The sequence below is a fragment of the Equus quagga genome, chromosome 4 (genome assembly GCF_021613505.1).
Source record: "Equus quagga isolate Etosha38 chromosome 4, UCLA_HA_Equagga_1.0, whole genome shotgun sequence".
In the NCBI taxonomy this organism is placed as follows: Eukaryota; Metazoa; Chordata; class Mammalia; order Perissodactyla; family Equidae; genus Equus; species Equus quagga.
In genome coordinates, this window is record NC_060270.1 from 84,940,257 (window position 1) to 84,962,889 (window position 22,633).

General features: G+C 36.7%; 1 protein-coding gene across 1 annotated transcript in view; it reads right to left on the reverse strand.

The window, feature by feature from the left end:
- Nucleotides 1-22,633, reverse strand: part of LRP1B (LDL receptor related protein 1B) — a 1,825,183-nt gene that overhangs the window by 978,279 nt on the left and 824,271 nt on the right. Inside the window, exon 5 of the mRNA XM_046659286.1 lies at nt 14,810-14,938. Within this exon, the coding sequence (XP_046515242.1) occupies nt 14,810-14,938 (129 nt within the window). The remainder of the gene's footprint in view (nt 1-14,809; nt 14,939-22,633) is intronic.

Below are 22,633 nucleotides of genomic sequence, written 5' to 3' on the forward strand. Positions count from 1 at the left end.
GGGCGACCTCCAGCTGCTGTTGCCCACCCCGTGAGGCTAGGGATTGCTGGAGATCTCAGAGAGGACTGGGGCTGGAGAGAGTTCCAGAGACCCAGCTTAGTAGCCTAGGGGGAAACCCTACAGGCTCACAGCAGCCTTAGGGAAAGCCTCTGCACAGCACCAGTAGAAGGCACCCAGCCGCCAGCCACAAGGCTGGAAGACCCCAGGGCAAAAGCAGCATAGCTAGGTGTACTAACCACAGACTGTAGAAGATGCCAATAGCTATCCTGCGACCTATAGAGGACAAGTGAGATTTGGTGGGTGCCGACAGCAACGGAGCGACAAATATAAGTGATCCCACCCCTGGCTGCTGGAAAAGCCCATAACACCGTTGCAGACCCCAAGGAGAGAGCACATCTAGGTGGGCTGCAACAGTAGGCACCTGCAGCCTGAAGCCCCCCTGTGACGGCCCCCACGGCAGAGGAGGGAATCCAAAGGGCCACTGTGGCTACGAAGAGGGGCCCAGGCCCAGTTAGCAACTACGGACAGGATTCCTGGTTGGTGAAATATAAACAGCTGCTCCTCCCTCCGCAGCAGCTGAAACAAGTGAAAGGAGCAACTAAACTCTATTTCCATGCGGAGGCACAAATCAACAACATCAAGCAATATGAAAAAATACATTAAATCTCCAGAACAGAAAGAAAGCAACAAATACACAGAAAACAATCCCAAAGAAAATGAGATGTATAACCTAAATGACGATGACTTCAAAACAGCCATCATTAAGATTCTCAGTGAGTTAAGAGAGAATTCTGACCGACAACTCAACGAGTTCAGGAGCTATGTTACAAAAGAGTTTGATACGATTAAGAAGAACCAAACAGAAATATTGGAAATGAAGAACACAATAGAGGAGATTAAGAAAAATCTAGATGCTCTGAACAGTAGGGCTGATAATATGGAGGAAAGAATTAGCAATTTGGAAGATGGCAATATAGAATTGTTGCAGGCAGAGGAGGAGAGAGAAGCAAGACTAAAAAGAAATGAAGAAACTCTCCGAGAATTATCAGACACAATTAGGAGATGCAACGTAAGGATTATAGGTATACCAGAGGGAGAAGAGAAGGAGAAAGGGGCAGAAAACCTATTCAAAGAAATAATGGCCGAGAACTTCCCAAATCTGGTGAGGGAGATGGATCTTCAGGTGACAGAAGCCAATAGATCTCCAAACTTTATCAATGCAAGAAGACCAACTCCACGGCATATAGTAGTGAAACTAGCAAAAGTCAACGACAAGGAGAAAATATTAAGGACAGCCAGGCAAAAGAAACTAACCTACAAAGGAACTCCCATCAGGCTATCAGCAGATTTCTCAGCAGAAACTTTACAGGCTAGAAGAGAGTGGAATGATATATTCAAAAATCTGAAGGACAAAAATCTACAGCCGAGAATTCTCTACCCAGTGAAAATATCCTTCAAATACGATGGAGAAATAAAAACTTTCCCAGATAAACAAAAATTAAGGGAGTTCATTGCCACAAAACCTCCTCTTCAGGAAATCCTCAGGAAAACCCTCATTCCTGAAAAATCCAAAAAAGGAAAGGGGCTACAAAACCAAGAGCAGAGGAGATAAGTAGAAGGACAACAACAGAGAGTAGCAGCTCTACATCAGAACACATTAAACCATGGGACGAGAAACAAAGGAAACTGAAAAAAACCGGAAAACAAGACACAAAATGGGAGTGGTAGGCCCCCACGTCTCAATAATCACTCTAAATGTAAATGGATTGAACTCCCCAATCAAAAGACACAGAGTGGCAGGATGGATCAAAGAACAAGATCCAACAATATGCTGCCTCCAGGAAACACACCTCAGCCCCAAAGACAAACAGACTCAGAGTGAAGGGATGGAGAACAATACTTCAAGCTAATAATGAACAAAAGAAAGCAGGTGTCGCTATACTAATATCAGACAAGGTAGATTTCAAAGCAAAACAGATAAAGAAAGATAAAGAGGGACAGTATATAATGATAAAAGGGACTCTCCACCAAGAAGACATAACACTTATAAATATATACGCACCCAACACAGGAGCACCAAAATTTGTAAAGCAACTCTTAATAGAACTAAAAGAAGACATCAACAACAATACAATAATAGTAGGGGACCTCAACACACCATTAACACCAATGGACAGAACATCCAGACAGAAAATCAACAAGGAAATAATAGAATTAAATGAAAAATTAGACCAGATGGACTTAATAGATATATATAGAACACTTCATCCAAAAACAGCAGGTTACACATTCTTCTCAAGTGCACATGGAACATTCTCAAGGATTGACCATATTTTGGGAACCAAAGCAAACATCAATAAATACAAGAGAGTTGAAATAATATCAAGCATCTTTTCTGATCATAACGCTATTAAACTAGAAATCAACTACAAGAAAAAAGCAGAGAAAGGTGCAAAAATGTGGAGACTAAACAACACGCTTCTCAACAAACAATGGATCATTGAAGAAATTAAAGAAGAAATCAAATATTATCTGGAGACAAATGAAAATGAGAACACGACATACCAAATCATTTGGGATGCAGCAAAAGCAGTCCTAAGAGGGAAATTCATCGCAATACAGGCTCACCTCACTAAACAAGAAAAAGCCCACGTAAGCAACCTCAAACGACACCTAACAGAACTAGAAAAAGAAGAACAAACAAAACCTAGAGTCAGTAGAAGGAGGGAAATAATAAAAATAAGAGCAGAAATAAACGATATTGAAACAAAAAAGACAATAGAAAGGATCAATGAAACAAAGAGTTGGTTCTTCGAAAGAATTAACAAAATTGACAAACCCCTAGCCAGACTCACCAAGAAAAGAAGAGAGAAAGCGCAAATTAATAAAATCAGGAATGACAGAGGAGAAATCACAACAGATACCAATGAAATACAAGAGATCATAAGAGAATACTATGAAAAACTATATGCCAACAAATTGAACAACTTGGAAGAAATGGACAAATTCCTAGACTCCTACAATCTCCCCAAACTGAATCAGGAAGAAATGGAGAATCTGAATAGACCAATCACAAGTAAGGAAATAGAAACGGTAATCAAAAACCTCCCCAAAAACAAGAGTCCAGGACCAGACGGCTTCTCTGGAGAATTCTACCAAACATTCAAAGAAGACTTAATACCTATTCTCCTCAAACTGTTCCAGAAAATTGAGAAAGATGGAGAACTCCCTAACACATTCTATGAAGCCAACATCACTCTGATCCCCAAACCTGACAAGGACAACACAAAGAAGGAGAACTACAGGCCAATATCACTGATGAACATAGATGCAAAAATCCTCAACAAAATTTTGGCAAACCGAATACAGCAATACATCAAAAAGATTATACACCATGATCAAGTGGGATTTATACCAGGGACACAGGGATGGTTCAACATCCGCAAGTCAATCAATGTGATACACTACATCAACAAAATGAAAAACAAAAACCACATGATCATCTCAATAGACGCAGAGAAAGCATTCGACAAGATCCAACACCCATTTATGATAAAAACCCTCAGTAAAATGGGTATAGAAGGAAAGTACCTCAACATAATAAAGGCCATATATGATAGACCCACAGCCAACATCATACTCAATGGACAAAAGCTGAAAGCCATCCCTCTGAGGACAGGAACAAGACAAGGGTGCCCACTTTCACCACTCCTATTCAACATAGTACTGGAGGTGCTGGCCAGAGCAATTCGGCAGGAAAAAAAAATAAAAGGAATCCAAATAGGTAACGAAGAAGTAAAACTCGCGCTGTTTGCAGACGACATGATCTTATACATAGAAAACCCCAAAGAATCCACAGAAAAACTATTAGAAATAATCAACAACTACAGCAAAGTAGCAGGGTATAAAATTAACGTGCATAAATCAGTAGCATTTCTATACACTAACAATAAACTAACAGAAAAAGAACTCAAGAACTCTATCCCATTCACCATCGCAACGAAAAGAATAAAATACCTTGGGATAAACTTAACCAAGGAAGTGAAGGATCTATACAATGAAAACTACAAGACTTTCTTGAAAGAAATAGGCGATGACATAAAGAGATGGAAAGACATTCCTTGCACATGGATTGGAAGAATAAACATAGTTAAAATGTCCATACTACCTAAAGCAATATACAGATTCAATGCTATCCCAATCAGAATCCCCAGAACATTCTTCACAGAAATTGAACAAACAATCCTAAAATTCATATGGGGGAACAAAAGACCACGAATTGCTAAAGCAATCTTGAGCAAGAAAAACAAAGCCGGCGGAATCACAATCCCCGATTTCAAAACATACTACAAAGCTACAGTGATCAAAACAGCATGGTACTGGTACAAAAACAGGTCCACAGATCAATGGAACAGAATTGAAAGCCCAGAGATAAAACCACACATCCATGGACAGCTAATCTTCGACAAAGGAGCAGAGGGCCTACAATGGAGAAAAGAAAGTCTCTTCAACAAATGGTGCTGGGAAAACTGGACAGCCACATGCAAAAGATTGAAAATCGACCATTCTTTTTCACCACACACCAAAATAAACTCAAAATGGATCAAAGACCTAAAGATTAGGCCTGAGACAATAAGTCTTTTGGAAGAGAATATAGGCAGTACACTCTTTGACATCAGTTTCAAAAGAATCTTTTCGGACACTGTAACTCCTCAGTTGAGGGAAACAATAGAAAGAATAAACAAATGGGACTTCATCAGACTAAAGAGCTTCTTCAAGGCAAGGGAAAACAGAATTGAAACAAAAAAACAGCTCACTAATTGGGAAAAAATATTTACAAGCCACTTATCCGACAAAGGGTTAATCTCCATAATATACAAAGAACTCACACTGCTTAACAACAAAAAAACAAACAACCCGATCAAAAAATGGGCAGAGGACATGAACAGACATTTCTCAAAAGAAGAAATGAATATGGCCAATAGACACATGAAAAGATGTTCATCATCGCTAATCATCAGGGAAATGCAAATCAAAACTACACTAAGATATCACCTTACCCCCGTTAGATTGGCAAAAACATCCAAAACCAAGAACGACAAATGTTGGAGAGGTTGTGGAGAAAGAGGAACCCTCATACACTGTTGGTGGGAATGCAAACTGGTACAGCCACTATGGAAAACAGTATGGAGATTTCTCAAAAAGTTAAAAATAGAAATACCCTATGACCCAGCCATCCCATTACTGGGTATCTATCCTAAGAACCTGATATCAGATATCTCAAGAGTCCGTTGCACCCCTATGTTCATCGCAGCATTATTTACAATAGCCAAGACGTGGAACCAGCCTACATGCCCAGAAACTGATGATTGGATAAAGAAGATGTGGTATATATACACAATGGAATACTACTCAGCCATAAAAAAAGACGAAATTGGCCCATTCACAACAATGTGGATGGACCTCGAGGGCATTATGTTAAGCGAAATAAGTCAGTCAGAGAAAGACGAACTCTATATGACTCCACTCATAGGTGGAAATTAGTATATTGAGAAGGAGATCCGATCGGGGGTTACCAGGGAAAAGGGGGGGGGTGGGGGGAGGGTACGGAGGGGGAAGAGGTGTACCCACAACATGACTAACAAAAATGTACAACTGAAATTTCACAAGCTTGTAATCCATCATAACATTAATAAAAAAAAAAAAAAAAAAAAAAGAGAAGATGATGAGTTTAGTGTTGGCACATTAGTCCAATGTCACGTTTTGTAAACTTGTCTTGGCATTGTAAAAACTCACTCAGGTAAAGTACAGATGAACTTGAATTAACCCTAGACCTTAAAACAATTTTACCTTTTTGTTATTTAGACCTTACTAGCGAAATACTGGAACCTTCATTTAGAGGACATTTCAATTTGAAATATGATGATTGCAAAGCAATGAAAAATGTTGTTTCTCAGGAATAAGAATTATCTTACAAAAAAATTAAAGTCAATAATATCATGCCACACACCAAAAAAGAAAAAAAAGAAAGCTTCGCATTTCATAAATTAGTAGCTTTCACAATTTTTCTGTTTCTTAAAGAGCTGGTCCACCAGATCAAGGAATTATCTTCCTTATTATCTAGAAGGTCTTATTTGGCACATGGTTAAATGCTCAATAAATGAATGGCACATTGAGGAATGTTTGAATATGGATTTTCAGTGTTTTTAAAGATATTTCACTGAATTTTTAAATTTAAGAATGATAATGTATTTCAAAAAGTAAAATGAAATAAATATTGCACTGTGATTTTTAACTAGGAAAATGAAAGAAATTTAATTAATAACCATTGAATGGTCACATTAGTAAATCTCAAAATCTTAAAATATAATTCATTCAAATTTTAGGTTACTGAATGAATATTACAACCAGTAGATAGTCCAGGGATGATCAATTTACATTGGTTACCGAGAGGTGGCCCAATGGCTACTTTTGAATCTCCTGCTCACCTTTCTAATTGTGGGAAGCAGGAACTGCTTTAGGTATAGAAATACATTTTCCTCAATTCACACGTGTCCCTCTAAGTTACAAATTGGTAATGACTGAGTTTAAAATGTAATATATATTGGCTTATTTAAAAAACTCTCTCTAAATAACTTCTGTCCATAGAATAGTTCCTGTTTGAAAGTATGGGTCCTTTAAAAAGAAAACACATTTAATTTGTCTCCTAAAAAGAAAATACTGTCTCAGTATTTGCACAATTATTTATTCATTTAACAAATATTTATTGAGCATAGCTAGCTTCTGCCAGGCACTGCTCTAGATGCTAGGGATACAGCAGTTATCAAAACTAAAAATATTCCTGTTTCCATAGGGCTGACATTTTACTGGAGGAAACAGACAATAAGCAAGTGAACAAATACTATTTAATATTGTTTGACAGTGATGAATTCTATGAAGACAGGTAAAGCACTGGTAGTAATGGGGATGCAGGCTGTTCCTTAGAGAGAGCAGTCCAATTCAGAATATATTTAAAAGTTTGAAACAAAGGGTTTGAGAGAATGAATGTAGTCAAGGATGACTCCAACATTTTGGCTTGAACAATTGAATGAATGGGGGTGACATTTACCAAGATGGGCCACATTGGAGAAAGAGCATTGTTAGGGGAGAGAGCCAAGAGTTTGGGACACCCAGAGTTTGATATTTCTACTAAATTGCCAAGTGGAAATATTGTGCTGGATCTCAATATCTAAGCAAGTCCAGTGTTCAGCAGAGAGGTCAAGGCTAGTGATAAAAACTCAATTTCTAGATGTTTTATAAAACCATGCAAGAGGGTGTGTTTTTAAAGTCATGATATGGCATGAGAGATTTAAGAAATCAATAAAGGAAGAGAATATGTCCACAGGCCTGAACCATGAGTCACGACAAAAATACTGGAAAAAAGTAGATAATGCAGCAAAATAAACTGCGAAAAAATGCCCAGTAAGGTAAGAGGAAAACTCCAAGAATGTGTCACTTTAAAAAGGAAAGTATTCAAGGAGGACACAGGGATCAGTTGTGTGTTAAGGACAGACAACTGAGTAATTAAAGAACTGGAGGTCACTGGTAACCTTGACAGTAGAGGTGTAAATAAGTAATAAGAATGTAAGACCCATTGAAGTGGGTTCAAGAGAGAAGGGGAGGCAGTGGAGAAAGAGAGAACATATTCTGTGCATTTTCCTATAATGAGAAAAGAAAAATGGAGTGGTAGCTGGAGACAAATTTAGATTTAAAGGAAATTGTTTCATATCATCTTTACAACATGCTTGTATGCTGATGGGAATGATCCAGGAGAAAAGAAAATATCAATGATTCAAAGAATAAAGAAGACAATTATATGAGTCTAATTCTTGACCAGGTAAAAGAAGATGAGATTGATGCACAATTACAGGGATTGGCCTTAGATAGAGCAAAGTCAGTTTGTTCTTTGATTCAAATAAGTGGGAGGTGGAATGATTAGTTCTAGATTTAGATAGATTGGTAGATTTAATAGAGTTCAGGGTGAGAAAGTTCTCTTTTGATTGCTTCTATTTTCTCAGCGAAATATGAAACAAGAATAAAGAGGAAGGTGGTAGATATATGAAAATTCATTATCTAGAGGTGGGGAGGGGAAAGGTCATTTAATCTATTTCACTGTTTTCTGACATGGCTGCCAAAGGATGTAAATATACAACCTATATTTAAGATCGCAATTTTCTACTTTGCTATTAAAAAGACAGATTAGTTCTAAGGACTCAATGGTGATTATATACAAACTTCTAGCTACTTTACTGGATATATTCTTTGTAATTTGACAGTATGTTGCGCCAAACTTCTAAAGACTGTTAGGATATAACTTATCTAATAATTTGGCAAGGATTATCTTTCACGGAAAGCACAGATGGAGGCTGTGTGAGTCCTAGTGCTAAGAAGAAATGTTCACACACATTTAAAAATGCAATCAATAGAACGAATGTTCTCTTCTCGGGACTAAAATGACTCTGAGCAGCTTGACTAGGAGGAATATGCAGAATATTAGTCATCAAAATCAGGGGCAAGTATGAACTCTAGGGGAGGAGTGCCCAAGAGGTATTCTCTGACAGCTGTTATTACCTTGTTGCTTTCAGTTGATACAGGGGATGCCTTGAAGCCTCTCTGAAAAAATTTTTTTCTTATTAGAAAGGATAAAATATTCTTCTTTTTCTTGGGTTGTAAGCTGTTTTTTCCTGAGGATTTCAATAGTTGTATATGTCCACTTTTCCCAAACAAAACAATAGAAAAGGTACATACATATGTATATCCTTGCCTCATCTTAAAATGAGACCACCTGTAATTTCCATGAATTTAAATGTACCTCATTTCTTTTTGTTTTTTCATTATATTTGCCCAATTTTAAAACAAAGGGAGCTAATTGTAGAGCATGATACGATCCATCACACATTCCAAATTGGGGATTTCATTAATAGTTCAATAGCGAGTCTACAAAAAATTAAATAGCATGATATAAATTTGTACCTATATGTTGTGCCATTTGTGAAAACGTTTATTGATTGTCAATCTAGAGCCCATAAATGTGGCGATGTAATTCTTCATGCCCAAACAAAGAAGTCTTCAGCTAGGCTGCAGTTAAAATGTTAAGTAGTAAAGAAAACAGAAGACATGCATTTTTTTCTATGTCTGATATTTTCTTAGACTATGGGTAAATCAAACATGTCATGACAAATAAGACACCACGGATATGTTTTCTGTTATCAATCTTGCAACTTTGTTGCTGGAAAAAAGATTTAAGGTGTCGAGAAAGGTGCTAGACTGTGCAAGTGATGTCCTCTAACAACAACAACAAAAAAATCAAAAAACAAACAAAAGGCACACATAGAATATTCATGAGGCGTTTTATACCTCAACACTGGTGTACTCATTAACAGTGTCGGGGTAGGAAAAAAAAGTGTTGTTTAATTTGGGTAATGGAAATTCCACTAGAAATTCTTGCTCTTTCCTGTCATGGAATGTGATTTCCAGCTGAATGAAGGGCCAGAGAAGATGTAGGGTAGGAATACTCGAAAAAATACAGAAATATGTTTAACAGCCAGGCCATGTTTTCAAAGGCATCCTGCCAAGTTGTAGTATTTCTATAGGATAGAGGCTTAGGCAATATTGCCTCACTGCAGATGCAGTAACTTGTTCTTCAGCTATATTTGCATAGTGAGCACACTAGGATTGTATCTTTATCTGGGGAAGGTCTTGGTGGAGACAGCACATTTATGGAGATTATAGAGAGATCCCCAAACCACTCTTTGATGTCAATACTACAATAAAGACAGTATGAGGCCTGAAAGACAGGATAAAACTGGCAAAATACCCCATCATCCTTTGAATCTCTTCCAGCCTTTTGACTTTCCTTTTACTGATCCTCAACATTCCAGTGCCTTATTCTGTTTCCTGAATGTTGAGGAAATTGCGAGAACATCCAACAAAAATTAACCAAACACATTCTCTATTCCAGGCACTGAGCTACTTCTCTGCCGCTTACCACTTAGTGTACATAATTTCCTCCATGCATATGTGACTGAGTAAAGAACAACAAATCCGAATTACTCTGCTGGTGCTGGTCCGCTAAGCCCACTCCCAGATCAGAGCTCCTCATAGACCATCATGTCATCAAGTGCCAGTCACAGTTATGCTTTAATGAAATGACAAATTTTGCAGGAACTAGACTTCTGGACTTCCTAAAAAATAACAAAAACTCTGAATAGTGAATTTTCACGTGTCAAGACATAGTCACATATCATTCTGCAGGAAACCACTCTTAGCCAGATGCTATACTGAAACAGATCTGATCCACTAGTCTCAGAAGTTATCAAAGTTACTAAGACTTAATATGTTACCCTTCCTAGGAACACTAACATTTTAATATAGTGCGCTTCTTTAAAAAAAAAAAAAAAAAAAGGAAGGCAATTATATTTTAGTAACTTAATTCCAAGCATTACAAGTGGCTAATAAGACTATGATATTCTGAGCAGAGAACTCTTTCCTCTCTATGCAGACACCTGCCTATTTTCCCCACAAGCAGAACCAGCCCTGGCAGAAAACCATGGATGATTCCTCTACCTTCCAAAAGAAAATTTTAAGCTATATATAAGTAGATGACAACAGAGTTAGGGGTTCAAATTAGGAGCCATGGGAAGTTATATTCTGTTTTATTTCTCTGCCTTTTTTTTTTTTCTTTTAAGGATTGTAGCAAAGAAGACAGCAAGTGGTATGAAAATGTTCCCTAACACTATCTAGAGGTGTGCTTCCGTGGATTATACAGGGATTATGATTTGTATTTTTCACAACTAAAAGTTCCATTGCCTAAATAGTCTTGCCCCCATCCCCCAAATCAGTGAACAGTGAAACATATGTTATTTAATGGATTCTCTTCTCTCACTACTCTGGTTGCTCCATAATGAAGAGGAACATTCTCTCTCCCATGGTACCATTTAAGGCAGTGCCTCTACACTGATGAGCATAAAATTATTTAGTGCTTTTTATTCTGCTATTGCTTTAGTCCAATCAGTAGAGCCCCACCAGTTCTGCTGAATTGTATGCTGCCGTAAGTGCCTGTCTTCAGTGAATGGTTAGGACACTGAAAGCACGGTCCAATGAGCCTGAATTTATCAGGAGTAAAATTGCCGACGAGTCCTAAGATAAACACCTTTGGCTATCACTTTCACTCCTACACGTTCTCCGTGAGCCTGCTTTCAGTCCTGGGTGCCCACATTCAACACACATTTCTACATCAAAATCAGTCTAAATCAGTTAAAAGAAAGTTGAATTTTAAAAAACACTCTCCATTTTCAGATTTGACAAGTCATTATTAGAACTCTAATCTCAAAACAATGTAAAAATATATGGGAAGTTTTACTAGATACATATAGATGTTTTGACAGTTATTTTTAAAACATTTTTTCAAATGACAAGTCCTAATGTTTAATTCAAAAATGCCTAGCTTTTACTGTGTCTCATTCCAAAGTAATGAACACTTCATCATGATATTCATAGTCTAGAATGTCTCCTTCTCCATAGTCAGATCAAGTATGCATATTTAGTTAAATTTTTTTAGCATACACTATAGACTTTCTTCCATTTGGAAATTACTTATTTTGATGTCAAATGGATAGTTGGACTAGATTACCTCTGAAGTTCTTCACAGCTCTTAAATGATTGATTCTATATTTCAGAAATCAGTTCAATCTTACTAAGTGTAGAGAAGAAAGGAATTTGTCTGCAGTGCATGAATTAATAGCAATGAAAAGGTCTCCTCTCTAACATTAATCTCTTCCCCCATCTGCCACAGGGCCTGAAATCTCCTCTCCCTATTAGAGTTATTTCTTAAAGGTGCTCTTAAGACTTATGAATTTTACTTAGGCTCAGGCATTATATTACAAATCAGGGATAATCAATTAACTTAGATTAATTTACCTAATTACTGTCAATTGTCACATTGAAAATAAGACCTCACTGGCAAGCTTTGGAGTAAATATTTGGGGAGCGACCAAGATGTTATTCTGTGAACTAGTTCATCACATTTATAAGCAGCTCCTCAATCAATTGACTCTGGCTCTCCCTGCCTTCACATAAAAGGTTCCTTCTCCCTGGAACTTTTATTTTCTCATATCATCTAGTAACATCTTTCCAGAACCCTCCTCTTGGGTCAAGTTCTAGCTTCCTATTGTATCCTTTGGGTTTGATATTTTTTATATTGTTGTTTCTTTCCAAAGCTTAGAGATCTTTTCCACACATCCACTGTCTGGGACCAGCCCATTCCACGCTTCTCTAGTTTCCCACACTCCAAGCTTCTGAGAGCCCTGAGACTTTGGCTTGACTTGGAGGGAGAGTCAGGTTCTGGTCCAGGAGAGTAGAATTGCAGAGAAAGAAAACAGATGGGCCAACCTAAGCATTCACATAACAGAAAGGAGGAATAGTAAAACCTAAGACAAATGTGGTTTAATTTATAACTTTTTCCTAGCACCTGTCAGTCATAGGAACACTAGAATATGATAAAACTCCCAGAAAAATTTTAAAGTTAATGCATTAAATGGAGTTTTTACATTTAACTGAAGCCAAAAATATCCTCTGGTTCATTTGTTATAAAGATGAGAAAACTAAAGCAAAACTGATAGTTTTTCTTTTGATTGTACAAATATATTGGTTTAAATATCCATGTGACCTTTAGAACCAGTCAGCATATGTTATAGACTTATGCCCATTTACTATATTACTAGCATTTCATTTTCCTAAAACTACAAACCGCAGGAACATTCCCCAGGAAACTGTGTGTTTTTCAAACTGTGTGAGCCAATATTGTATCAAGCCAACCACCTAGAGATGAAGGCATTTATATACTCTATTATCAATTGTAGAGTCATCAGATTTCCTTGATGTGGCATTACATTATCATGTACCATCCCTCTCTGGTTACATTCTGTTGTTGTCAGATACCCTCTCCATGTACAAAGAAAGGAAGCGCCCTTTGTATAGGCTTTATTACATTGCATTCTTCCTGTGTATCCATAACAATATTGTGTGTAACAATAGTAACAGCAAAGAACAAGCCTTCTACTGCTTTAGTCCACTTGTATTTTAAATCATAACTCTCAATGTTGGGAAAAAGAGGAACGTATAACCTGACCCAATTTTTTTCGAGGATTGCTCCTGAAAAATAAATAGGCTTCACAAACCAAGTCAGTAATTCAAAAAAGTAAACTAAGAAGTAAAAGAGATTTTTTTTTTGTAATTTTGTATACAATACGTTTTGTAAATAATTTAACACACTATCTCAGGAAAATCATTGAAATTATAACATGACATTATGTTGTAAAGGGAGACAGCAGCTTGCTGAGCAAATCCAATGCTTTGCTCAATCTAGCTTTGAAAAGGAGAATCCATCTCATACCTAATTTTCCAATTGCTGATAAAAGGGGGTAGGGGTCGTTCATTAATTTATCAAAATATCTTAATTTGAAAATGTCTGAAATGAAACAAGGTTTAGGGGAAGTTAGAAGAAGCCAGATGGAATATCATGTATAATATCTCCCTCTATTATTCCCAAGCTAATTCAGCTGATAAAAAATTATCATTACCCTATTGTTACTAGCACATTTTAAAGCTATTTCATTAGCAAGTCAACAAGACTTACTGAGTGTTTACTGTAGGCTGAATATTGTATAGAAACCATAGGTGTTTTTGCAGGTAAGAAGTAAAAGCGTGTTTTCAAACATGAAATTCAAACAATTAAGAGTGGAGCACTAATTTTAATAATTTTAATTAAGAAAGAATAGTTTATTCCTTCTTCTCCTTTCCTTCTTTCCTTCCACAAATATTCATTGAGTACCCATATGTTCCACGCAGTGATCAGAACTAAGTAAATAACAGTAAACAAAATTGACAAGTTCTATATGCTCATAATGCTTACATTATTCTGGGGAAATCAGATGATAAACAAATATATAATGAGTTCATTTCAAATGGTAGTCCTATAAAGAAAATAAAATTGAAAAATCAAATAGTGATAGAGTAAGCATGCATAAATAAATAAAATTGGGAAATAAGATAGTGATGGAGAAGACATGCACCATTAAATAGCATGGTCAGAGAAGGTCATTGTGAACGATGACAGTTTAGCCAAGATTTGAATGATAAGAATGTGAATATCATAGGGAAAAGCATTGCAGGCAGATAAAACAGCAAATGGAAAGACTACAAGGCAAGAGCAACATGGTTGAAGAAGGACAAGGAAACCAGCAAGGGTGGTGTGTGATGAAAGAAGAGAGTAGTGGGAGATGAGATTGGACAGGTAAATGGTATCAGATCATTAGGCCCTTATAGTTCCCATGAGAAGTATGGATTTCATTCTCAAGGTGAGTGAAAGTATTGGGAGATTTTAAACAAGAGAATGATATAATCTGGTTTATATTTTAGCAGATCACTATAACTATTACCTGGAGCATGAATTTTGGAGGGAAAGCAAAAGCTCACAGAAATCAGTTAGGAATCTATTGCACAGTCCACGAGAAAGGTGAGTAATTCAAATCAATTAATCCATTTTATTTCAACAGGTTTTTGCTAATTAGAAACTTCCTGTAATGGAGGGAGTTTTATAATGATCAGTGACAACTAAAAGAACTGCTCTGGATTTCTAAGTACGGATCAGTGAATTAAAATGAAGGAAAAAGTTATTTCTTCAAAGTCCATATTGCTCTACTACATTTCTAATAAAAAGCATTGTAGAAAGGAAATAAGAAATTCTGGAAAGACAAAAAAGATAACTTACCATTTTTGACTTTGCAAGATCTGTTGTCTGGCTGCATTATGTAGCCCTCCACACAACTGCAGGCATAGGATCCATATGTGTTTATGCAGGTCTGGCTGCATGTACCATAAATAGCACATTCATCTTGATCTGAAAAGAAAATTATACATAGGCATTGCTAAACAGACATCGTTGGGCAACTTGTTTTTCTCCTTGAAGAAAACATTTCTTTAAAACTTTGAAAATAGGCTATAGTTTGAAAAAGGAAGAACCAATTCTAATAAGGCTTTTCAAAACCACACCAACTGAAAGTCAAACTCATTGCTGCTTTAGTAGCTACAGAGATACAAGGTCAAATTTAATATCAAATTTTTATTTTAAAAGAGAATTTATTCGCATTTTTGATGGACAGGACAGAAGTCCTTGGATATGTTTGCAAAGGTATAAAATGTACTCCAATGAATATTTGTTGACTAATTCTGGTGTTTATGACAGTGACTTTTTCACTAGTTTAACAGAGAATTAGTCTAGTAACATGATTTTCAATGAACAGATTAAATAAGCGTTCTGAGCCAAGCTATGCAAATCACCATCACAAAATCAAAAAGTGGAAACTATTAAGCACTTGCTGAAAAGAGAAATTTCATCTTAATTAAATTTTATTTTAATATACAGGTCCTCCTTCTATTTCTCCCCTTCTTCCTCTCCCTATACTTGACCCCCCAGCATCTTGTTCAAATCTCTATAAATAGCAGGTACTTAAAGATTCTTAACTGAGCAGGCAAATTAAAAAAAAAAATTCTGTCAACTAATAATTTAGACATATGTATATTGAGTCTGTCTTGTGTACCATGCACTATACTAATCCACCAAAATTGATAAAACATGGCTCCCACCTCTAAGTAAAACAATCTAGTGAAATATAATTTTGATTCTATGCATTTCCTTACAATAGAGGTGTACTCTGGTTACGATGTAAACATAGAGAAGTGAACCTGCTTGGAATTGGAGGGAGGATATTCAGTGAAGACTGCATATTGAGCTGAATTTGAAGGATGACTTAGATTTTCTTAGAGTAAATAAAAAGGGATGAGATGGAAAAGGGCATTCCAATTAAACAAAACAGTATGTGAAAAGTTATTAGGATGACATAGTGGGGATTTCAAAGAAGTGTAAGAAGTCAACTGGCATTAAGAGTATTTTAAGGGAAGTGGTAAGAGATGACACTGGGAAAGTAGTTTTGGGGCCAGATAATAAAGTTACTTATATGCTAAACTAAAGAGTTTTACATTATACATAGGCATTGGGAAAGCGTTAATTAGATTAGATATATGATCAACTTTGTATTTTAAAACTAAACAAACTCACACAAAATAAATTAGTGAATGTAGAGAAGAGATCCTGGGAAATTAGTTATGTGCTAATTCCAGACAAGAAACTGTATTTTGGTTTTTTTGTTTGTATGTTTTTCCGGTTTTTTAATTGAGTTCATAGTTTACACCAATGTGAGATTTCAGTTGTGCATTATTTCTTGACTGTCACCACATTAGTGATCTCCTTTAACACCTGTGTCCGCTCCCACCCCCCTTCCCCTGGTAACCACTGAACTCTTTTCTTTATCCGTGTGTTTGTTCATATTCCACATATGAGTGAAATCATCTGGTGTTTGTCTTTCTCAGTCTGGCTTGTTTTGCTTAGCATAGTTCCCTCCAGGTCCTTCCATGTTGTTGCAAATGAGATAAAGTTGTCTTTTTTTATGGCTGAGTAGTATTCCATTGTATATATATACCACATCTTCTTTATCCATTCATCAGTTGATGGGCACTTGGATTGTTTCCATGTCTTAGCTACTGTGAATAATGCTGCAGCGAACATAGGTGGGGCATATGTTACATATGTTGGATTGTTAAATTTAAATTGTTTGGGTAAATACCCAGTAGTGGGATAGCTGGGTTGTATGGTGGTTCTATTTTTAGTTTTTTGAGGACTCTCCATACTGTTTTCCACAGTGGCTGCACCAGTTTGCATTCCCACCAACAGTGTATGAGGGTTCCCTTTGCTCCACATCCTCTCCAACATTTGTTATTTGTAGTCTTAGTGATTATAGCCATTTTAACAGGTGTAAGGTGGTATCTTAGCATCGTTTTGATTTGCATTTCCCTGATTAGTGATGTTGAACATTTTTTCATGTGTTTATTGGCCTTCTGTATATCTTCTTAGGAAAAATGTCTCTTCATATCCTCTGCCCATTTTTTGATTGGGCTGTTTGGTTTTTTATTGTTCAGTTGTGTGAGTTCCTTATATATTATAGAGATTAACCCCTTGTCAGATATATGATTTGCAAATATTTTCTCCCAATTGGTGGGTTGTCTCTTTGTTTTCATTCTAGTTTCTTTTGGCTTGCACAAGCTCTTTAGTCTGATGAATTCCCACTTGTTTATTTTTCATTTTGTTTCTCTTGTCTGAGAAGACATGGTATTTGAAAAGATTCTTTTAAGTTTGATGTCAAAGAGTGTACTACCTATATCATCTTCCAGAAGTTTTATGATTTCAGGACTTATCTTCAAGTCTTTGATCCATTTTGAGTTTATTTTTGTGTATAGCATAAGATAATGGTCTACCTTCATTCTTTTGCATGTAGCTGTCCAGTTTTCCCAACACCATTTATTCAAGAGACTCTCTTTTCCCCACTGTATGTTCTTGGCACCTTTGCCAAAGATTAGCTGTCTGTAGATGTGCAGTTTTATTTCTGAGCTTTCAGTTCTGTTCCATTGATCTGTGTGTCTTTTTGTACCAGTATCATACCATTTTGAGGACTATGGCTTTGTAGTACATTTGGAAATCAGAGATTGTGATACCTCCAGCTTTGTTCCTTTTTCTCAGGATTGCCTTAGCAATTAGGAGTCTATGGTTGCCCCATATGAATTTTAGGATTCATTTTTCTACTTCCATGAAGAATGTCATCGGGATTCTGATTGGGATTGCATTGAATCTGTAGATTGATTTGGGTAGTGTGGACATTTTAACTATGCTTATTCTTCCAATCCATGTGCATGGAGTCTCTTTCCAACTCTTTATGTCATTATCAATTTCTTTCAGTAATGTCTTACAGTTTTCATTGTATAAGTCCTTCAACTCCTTGGATAAATTTATTCCTAGGTATTTTATTCTTTTAGTTGTGATTGGAAACGGAATTGTATTCTTAAGTTCTTTTTCTGTAAGTTCATTATTAGAGTATAGAAAAGCAACTGATTTTTGTAAGTTGATTTTGTACGCTGCAACTTTACTGTAGTTGTTAATAATTTCTATTAGTTTTCTGATGGATTCTTTGGGGTTTTCTATATATAAGATCATGTCTCTGCAAACAGTGAGAGTTTCACTCTTCACTCCCTATTTGGATTCCTTTTATTCCTTTCTCTTGCCTAATTGCTCTGGCCAAAACCTCCAGTACTATGTTGAATAAGAGTGGTGATAGTGGGCATGCTTGTCTTGTTCCTGTTCTCATGGGGCTGGCATTCAGTTTTTGCTCATTGAGTATGATGTTGGCTGTAGGTTTGTTATATGCTGCCTTTATTATGTTGAGGTAGTTTCCTTCTATTCCCATTTTTTTAAGAGTTTTTACCATAATTGGCTCTTGGATCTTGTCAAATGCTTTCTCTGCATCTGTGGAAATGGTCATGTGGTTTTTATTCCTCAATTTGTTGATGCGGTGTATCACACTGATTGATTTGCAGATGGTGAAACATCCCTGTGTCCCTGGTATAAATCCATCTTGATTGTGATGTATGATCCTTTTGATGTATTTCTGAATTCAAGTTGCCAAAATTTTGTTGAGGATTTTTGCATCTATGTTCATCAGTGATATTGGCCTGTAGTTTTCTTTTTTTGTGTTGTCCTTGTCAGGCTTTGGTATCAGAGTGATATTGGCCTCATCGAATGTGTTAGGAAGTGTACTATCTTCCCTAGTTTTTTGGAATAGCTTGAGAAGGATAGGTATTAAATCTTCTCTAAAAGTTTAGTAGAATTCCCCAGGGAAGCCATCAGGTCCTGGGGTTTTATTCTTTGGGATGCTTTTGATTATTGTTTCAATCTCTTTCCTTTTGATTGGTCTATTCACATTGCCTGTTTCTTCTTGATTCAGCTTCGGGAGGTTGTAAGAGTCTAAGAATTTATCCATTTCCCTGTAGATTATCCATTTTGTTGACATATAGTTTTTCATAGTATTCCCTTATAATCTGTTGTATTTCTATGGCATCTGTTGTTATTTCTCCTCTTTCATTTCTAATTTTTGTTTATCCGAGCTTTCTTTGTAAGCCTAGCTAGGAGTTTGTCAATTTTATTCATCTTCTCAAACAACCAACTCTTTTTTTTCACTGATCCTTTCTACTGCCTTTGTTGTTTCAATAGCATTTATTTATGCTCTGATTTTTTATTATTTCTCTCCTTCTGCTGACTTTGGGCTTTGTATGTTCTTCTTTTTCTAATTCAGTTAGATGTAATTTGAGATGGCTTATTTGGGAATTTTCTTGTTTGTTAAGGTGTGCCTGTATTGTGATGAATTTCCCTCTTAACACAGCTTTTGCTGCATCCCAAAAGAGTTGATATGGTATGTTATCATTTTCATTTGTCTACAGATATTTTTGATTTCTCCTTTAATTTCTTCTATGATCCATTGGTTGTTCAATAGCATGTTGTTTAGTCTCCACATCTTTGTCCCTTTCTCAGTTTTTTTCTTGTAATTAATTTCTAGCTTTATAGCATTGTGATTTGAAAAGATGCTTGCTTTTATTTCAATTTTCTTAAATTTATTGAGGCTTGTTTTGTTTCCCAACATATGTTCTATTCTTGATAATGTTGCATGCACACTTGAGAAGAACGTGTATTCTGCTGTTTTTGGATGGAATGTTCTATATATGTCTATTAAGTGCAAGTGGTTTAGCTTTCATTTAATTCCACTGTTTCCTTATTGATTTTCTGTCTGGATGATCTATCCATTGATGTGTGTGGAGTGTTGAAGTCTCCTACTATTATTGTGGTATTATTAATATCTTCTTTTAGGTTTGTTAATAGTTGCTTTATGTACTTTGGTGTTCCTGTGTTGGGTGCATATATAAGTGTTATTTCTTCTTGATGGAGTGTCCCCTTGATCATTTTATACTGCCCCTCTTTGTTTCTCTTTACCTGTCTTATCTTGAAGTCTACTCTGTCAGATATAAGCATGGCAATACCTGCTTTCTTTTGTTTGCCATTAGCTTGGAGTATTGTCTTCCATCCTTTCACTCTGAGCCTGTGTTTGTCATTGGAGCTGAGATGTAGTTCCTGGAGGCAGCATTATTGTTGGGTGTTGTTCTTTAATCCATCTTGCCACTCTGTGTCTGTTTCTTGGAGAATTCAATTTGTTTACATTTAGGGTGATTATTGATGTATGAGGGCTTAATGCTGTCATTTTATCACTCGTTTTCCAGTTTTCCTACATTTCCTTTGTTTCTTGTCATCTGTGTTTTGGTCTACCCATTGAATTATGCAGTTTTTCATGATGTGTTTCTTTGTTTTCTCCTTATTTATTATTTGTATATGTGTTCTGCTTTTTTGTTTAGTGTTTACCTTGAGGTTTATATTCAGAAGCTTGTGTATAAGATAGTCCATTTTCTGATGGCCTCTTATTTCTTTAGTCTAAATTGATTCAATCCCCTTCCTTCTCCCCTCCTAAGTTGTTTTTCTCACATCTTATTCCATCTTGTGTTGTGAGTTTGTGGTTAAAATGACAGGCTTATCTTTGTTTTTGGTGTTTTCCTTCCCTTTAGCTTAATGCTATACTTGAGTATTCACTATCCTATTCTGATTCTGTCTACCTATCTAACTCCTTATTTGTGTTTTGTGACCCCTGTCTCCCTTTTTTTTTTCAGGTATGAGGGCCTTTGTGAAGATTTCTTGTAGGGGGAGATCTTGTGGCTACAACGTCCCTTAGCTTTTGTTTGTCTGGGAAAGTTTTTATTTTTCCATTATGTCTGAAGGATGTTTTCTGCAGGATAGACTATTCTGGGCTGAAAATTTTTGTCTTTTAAAGATCTGAATATGTCCTTCCATTCTCTCCTAGCTATAATGTTTCTGCAGAGAAATCCACTGAAAGTCTGATGGGGGTTCCTTTGTAGGTTATTTTCTTCTGTTTTGCTGCCCTGAGTATTCTTTCTTTGTCATTCATTTTTGCCAGTTTTACTACTATCTGCCTTGCAGTAGGTCTTTTTACATCGACCTATCTAGGAGATCTGGAAGCCTCTTCCACACAGATTTCCCTCTCTTTCCCTAGGTTTGGGAAGTTCTCTGCTATTATTTCTTTGAACACGTTTTCTGCTCCATTCTCCTTCTCTCCTCCTTCTGTAATACCTATAATTCTTATGTTGCATTTCCTAATTGAGTAGGATATTTCTTGGAGACTTTCTTCATTTCTTTTTAGTCTTAGTTCTCTCTCCTCTTCTGTCTGGACCAGTTCAACATATCTATCTTCAATTATGCTGATGCACTCCTCTATGATGTCCACTCGAGCATTCAGGGAATCTGTATTTTGTTTTATCTCTTCCATTGTGTTTTTCATCTCTAATATTTCTGATTGATTCTTCTTTATAGTTTCAATCTCTTTTGTGAAGTAGCTCCTGAACTCATTGAATTGTTTCTATACATTCTCTTTTACCTCATTGAGTGTTTTGATGATAGCTATTTTGAATTCATTGTCATTTAAATTACATATCTCTGTGTCCTCAGGACTGAATTCTGGGTACTTGTTGTTTTCTCTCTGGTCTGAAGATTTGATGTAATGTTTGATATTGTTAGAGGAAGTGGGTTGAATCTTACATATTCTGATATTATTTGTTTGCAGTTACCACCTATCACCACTGAGTGGGTGTCGAGAGCCACACATTCTGAGCCCTCCACCTTCAGCTGAGATCCCAGGCAGTTGAGCGGGTGTGGGGTGGGTGGGGGTAGAGGCGCTTTCTCCTGTGTGCTCTCCAGGCTTTCTCATTCTGCTCTTACTATCTGGTCTCCTGGGGTGTTGGCTTGATGAGGGCACCCCCCAAAAAGCTCTCAACCCAGTAGAGGTCTTCCCTCTAGGCTGCACAGGCCCTTGGTTGTCCTTGATGTTGTCATGAATGAATGTCCCCTCCCCAGTTCTTTCCCTCATGGAGCCACCCATGGTTGTGGATCTCACTCTTTAGGGGAGGGAGTGAGGATCTCTCTTACCCCATTCCAGCTCCTCTGAGGGGGAGCTCCAGCCTCTCTGCCCTCCATTGTATGGCTGTGTGTCTCTCTGATGTTTCTGTGTTGTTTTTGGATGTCCTCTGTTGGAATATAGATGCCCCTTTTCATTGTATGTTGGAGAGGAGAGAGTCCCAGGCAAGTTCACTCTACCATCATGCTGATGTCACCAAGAAATTGTATTTTGAAATCATTATATTTTGAACTAAGTCAGTGGCAGCAGGAATGGAGAAGAGGGAATGGACTTGAGGGAATGGACTCAGATGTTTAAGAAATAGAATTGGCAACATATGAAGACTGATTGGATATGACAGAAGTGAATGGTGGTCCAATTTTATAAGAAGTGTAGACATTATGGGAGGAGATAATGAGTTGACATGGATATGCTAAATTTGAGCTGTCTGTAGAGCATCCTTGAGTAATTGTTTCATAAATAGTTTGAAATATGGGACTGGTAATATAGAGTGATACCTGTCTTAGAGTATTTGGGAATAAATAGCACATGAATATTAGATTTAAAAAAAAAAATAACAAGGGGTTAGATCCCACAGAGAGAGAAAGGGAAAATGAGAAAAGCTTAGCTAGGGCAAATAC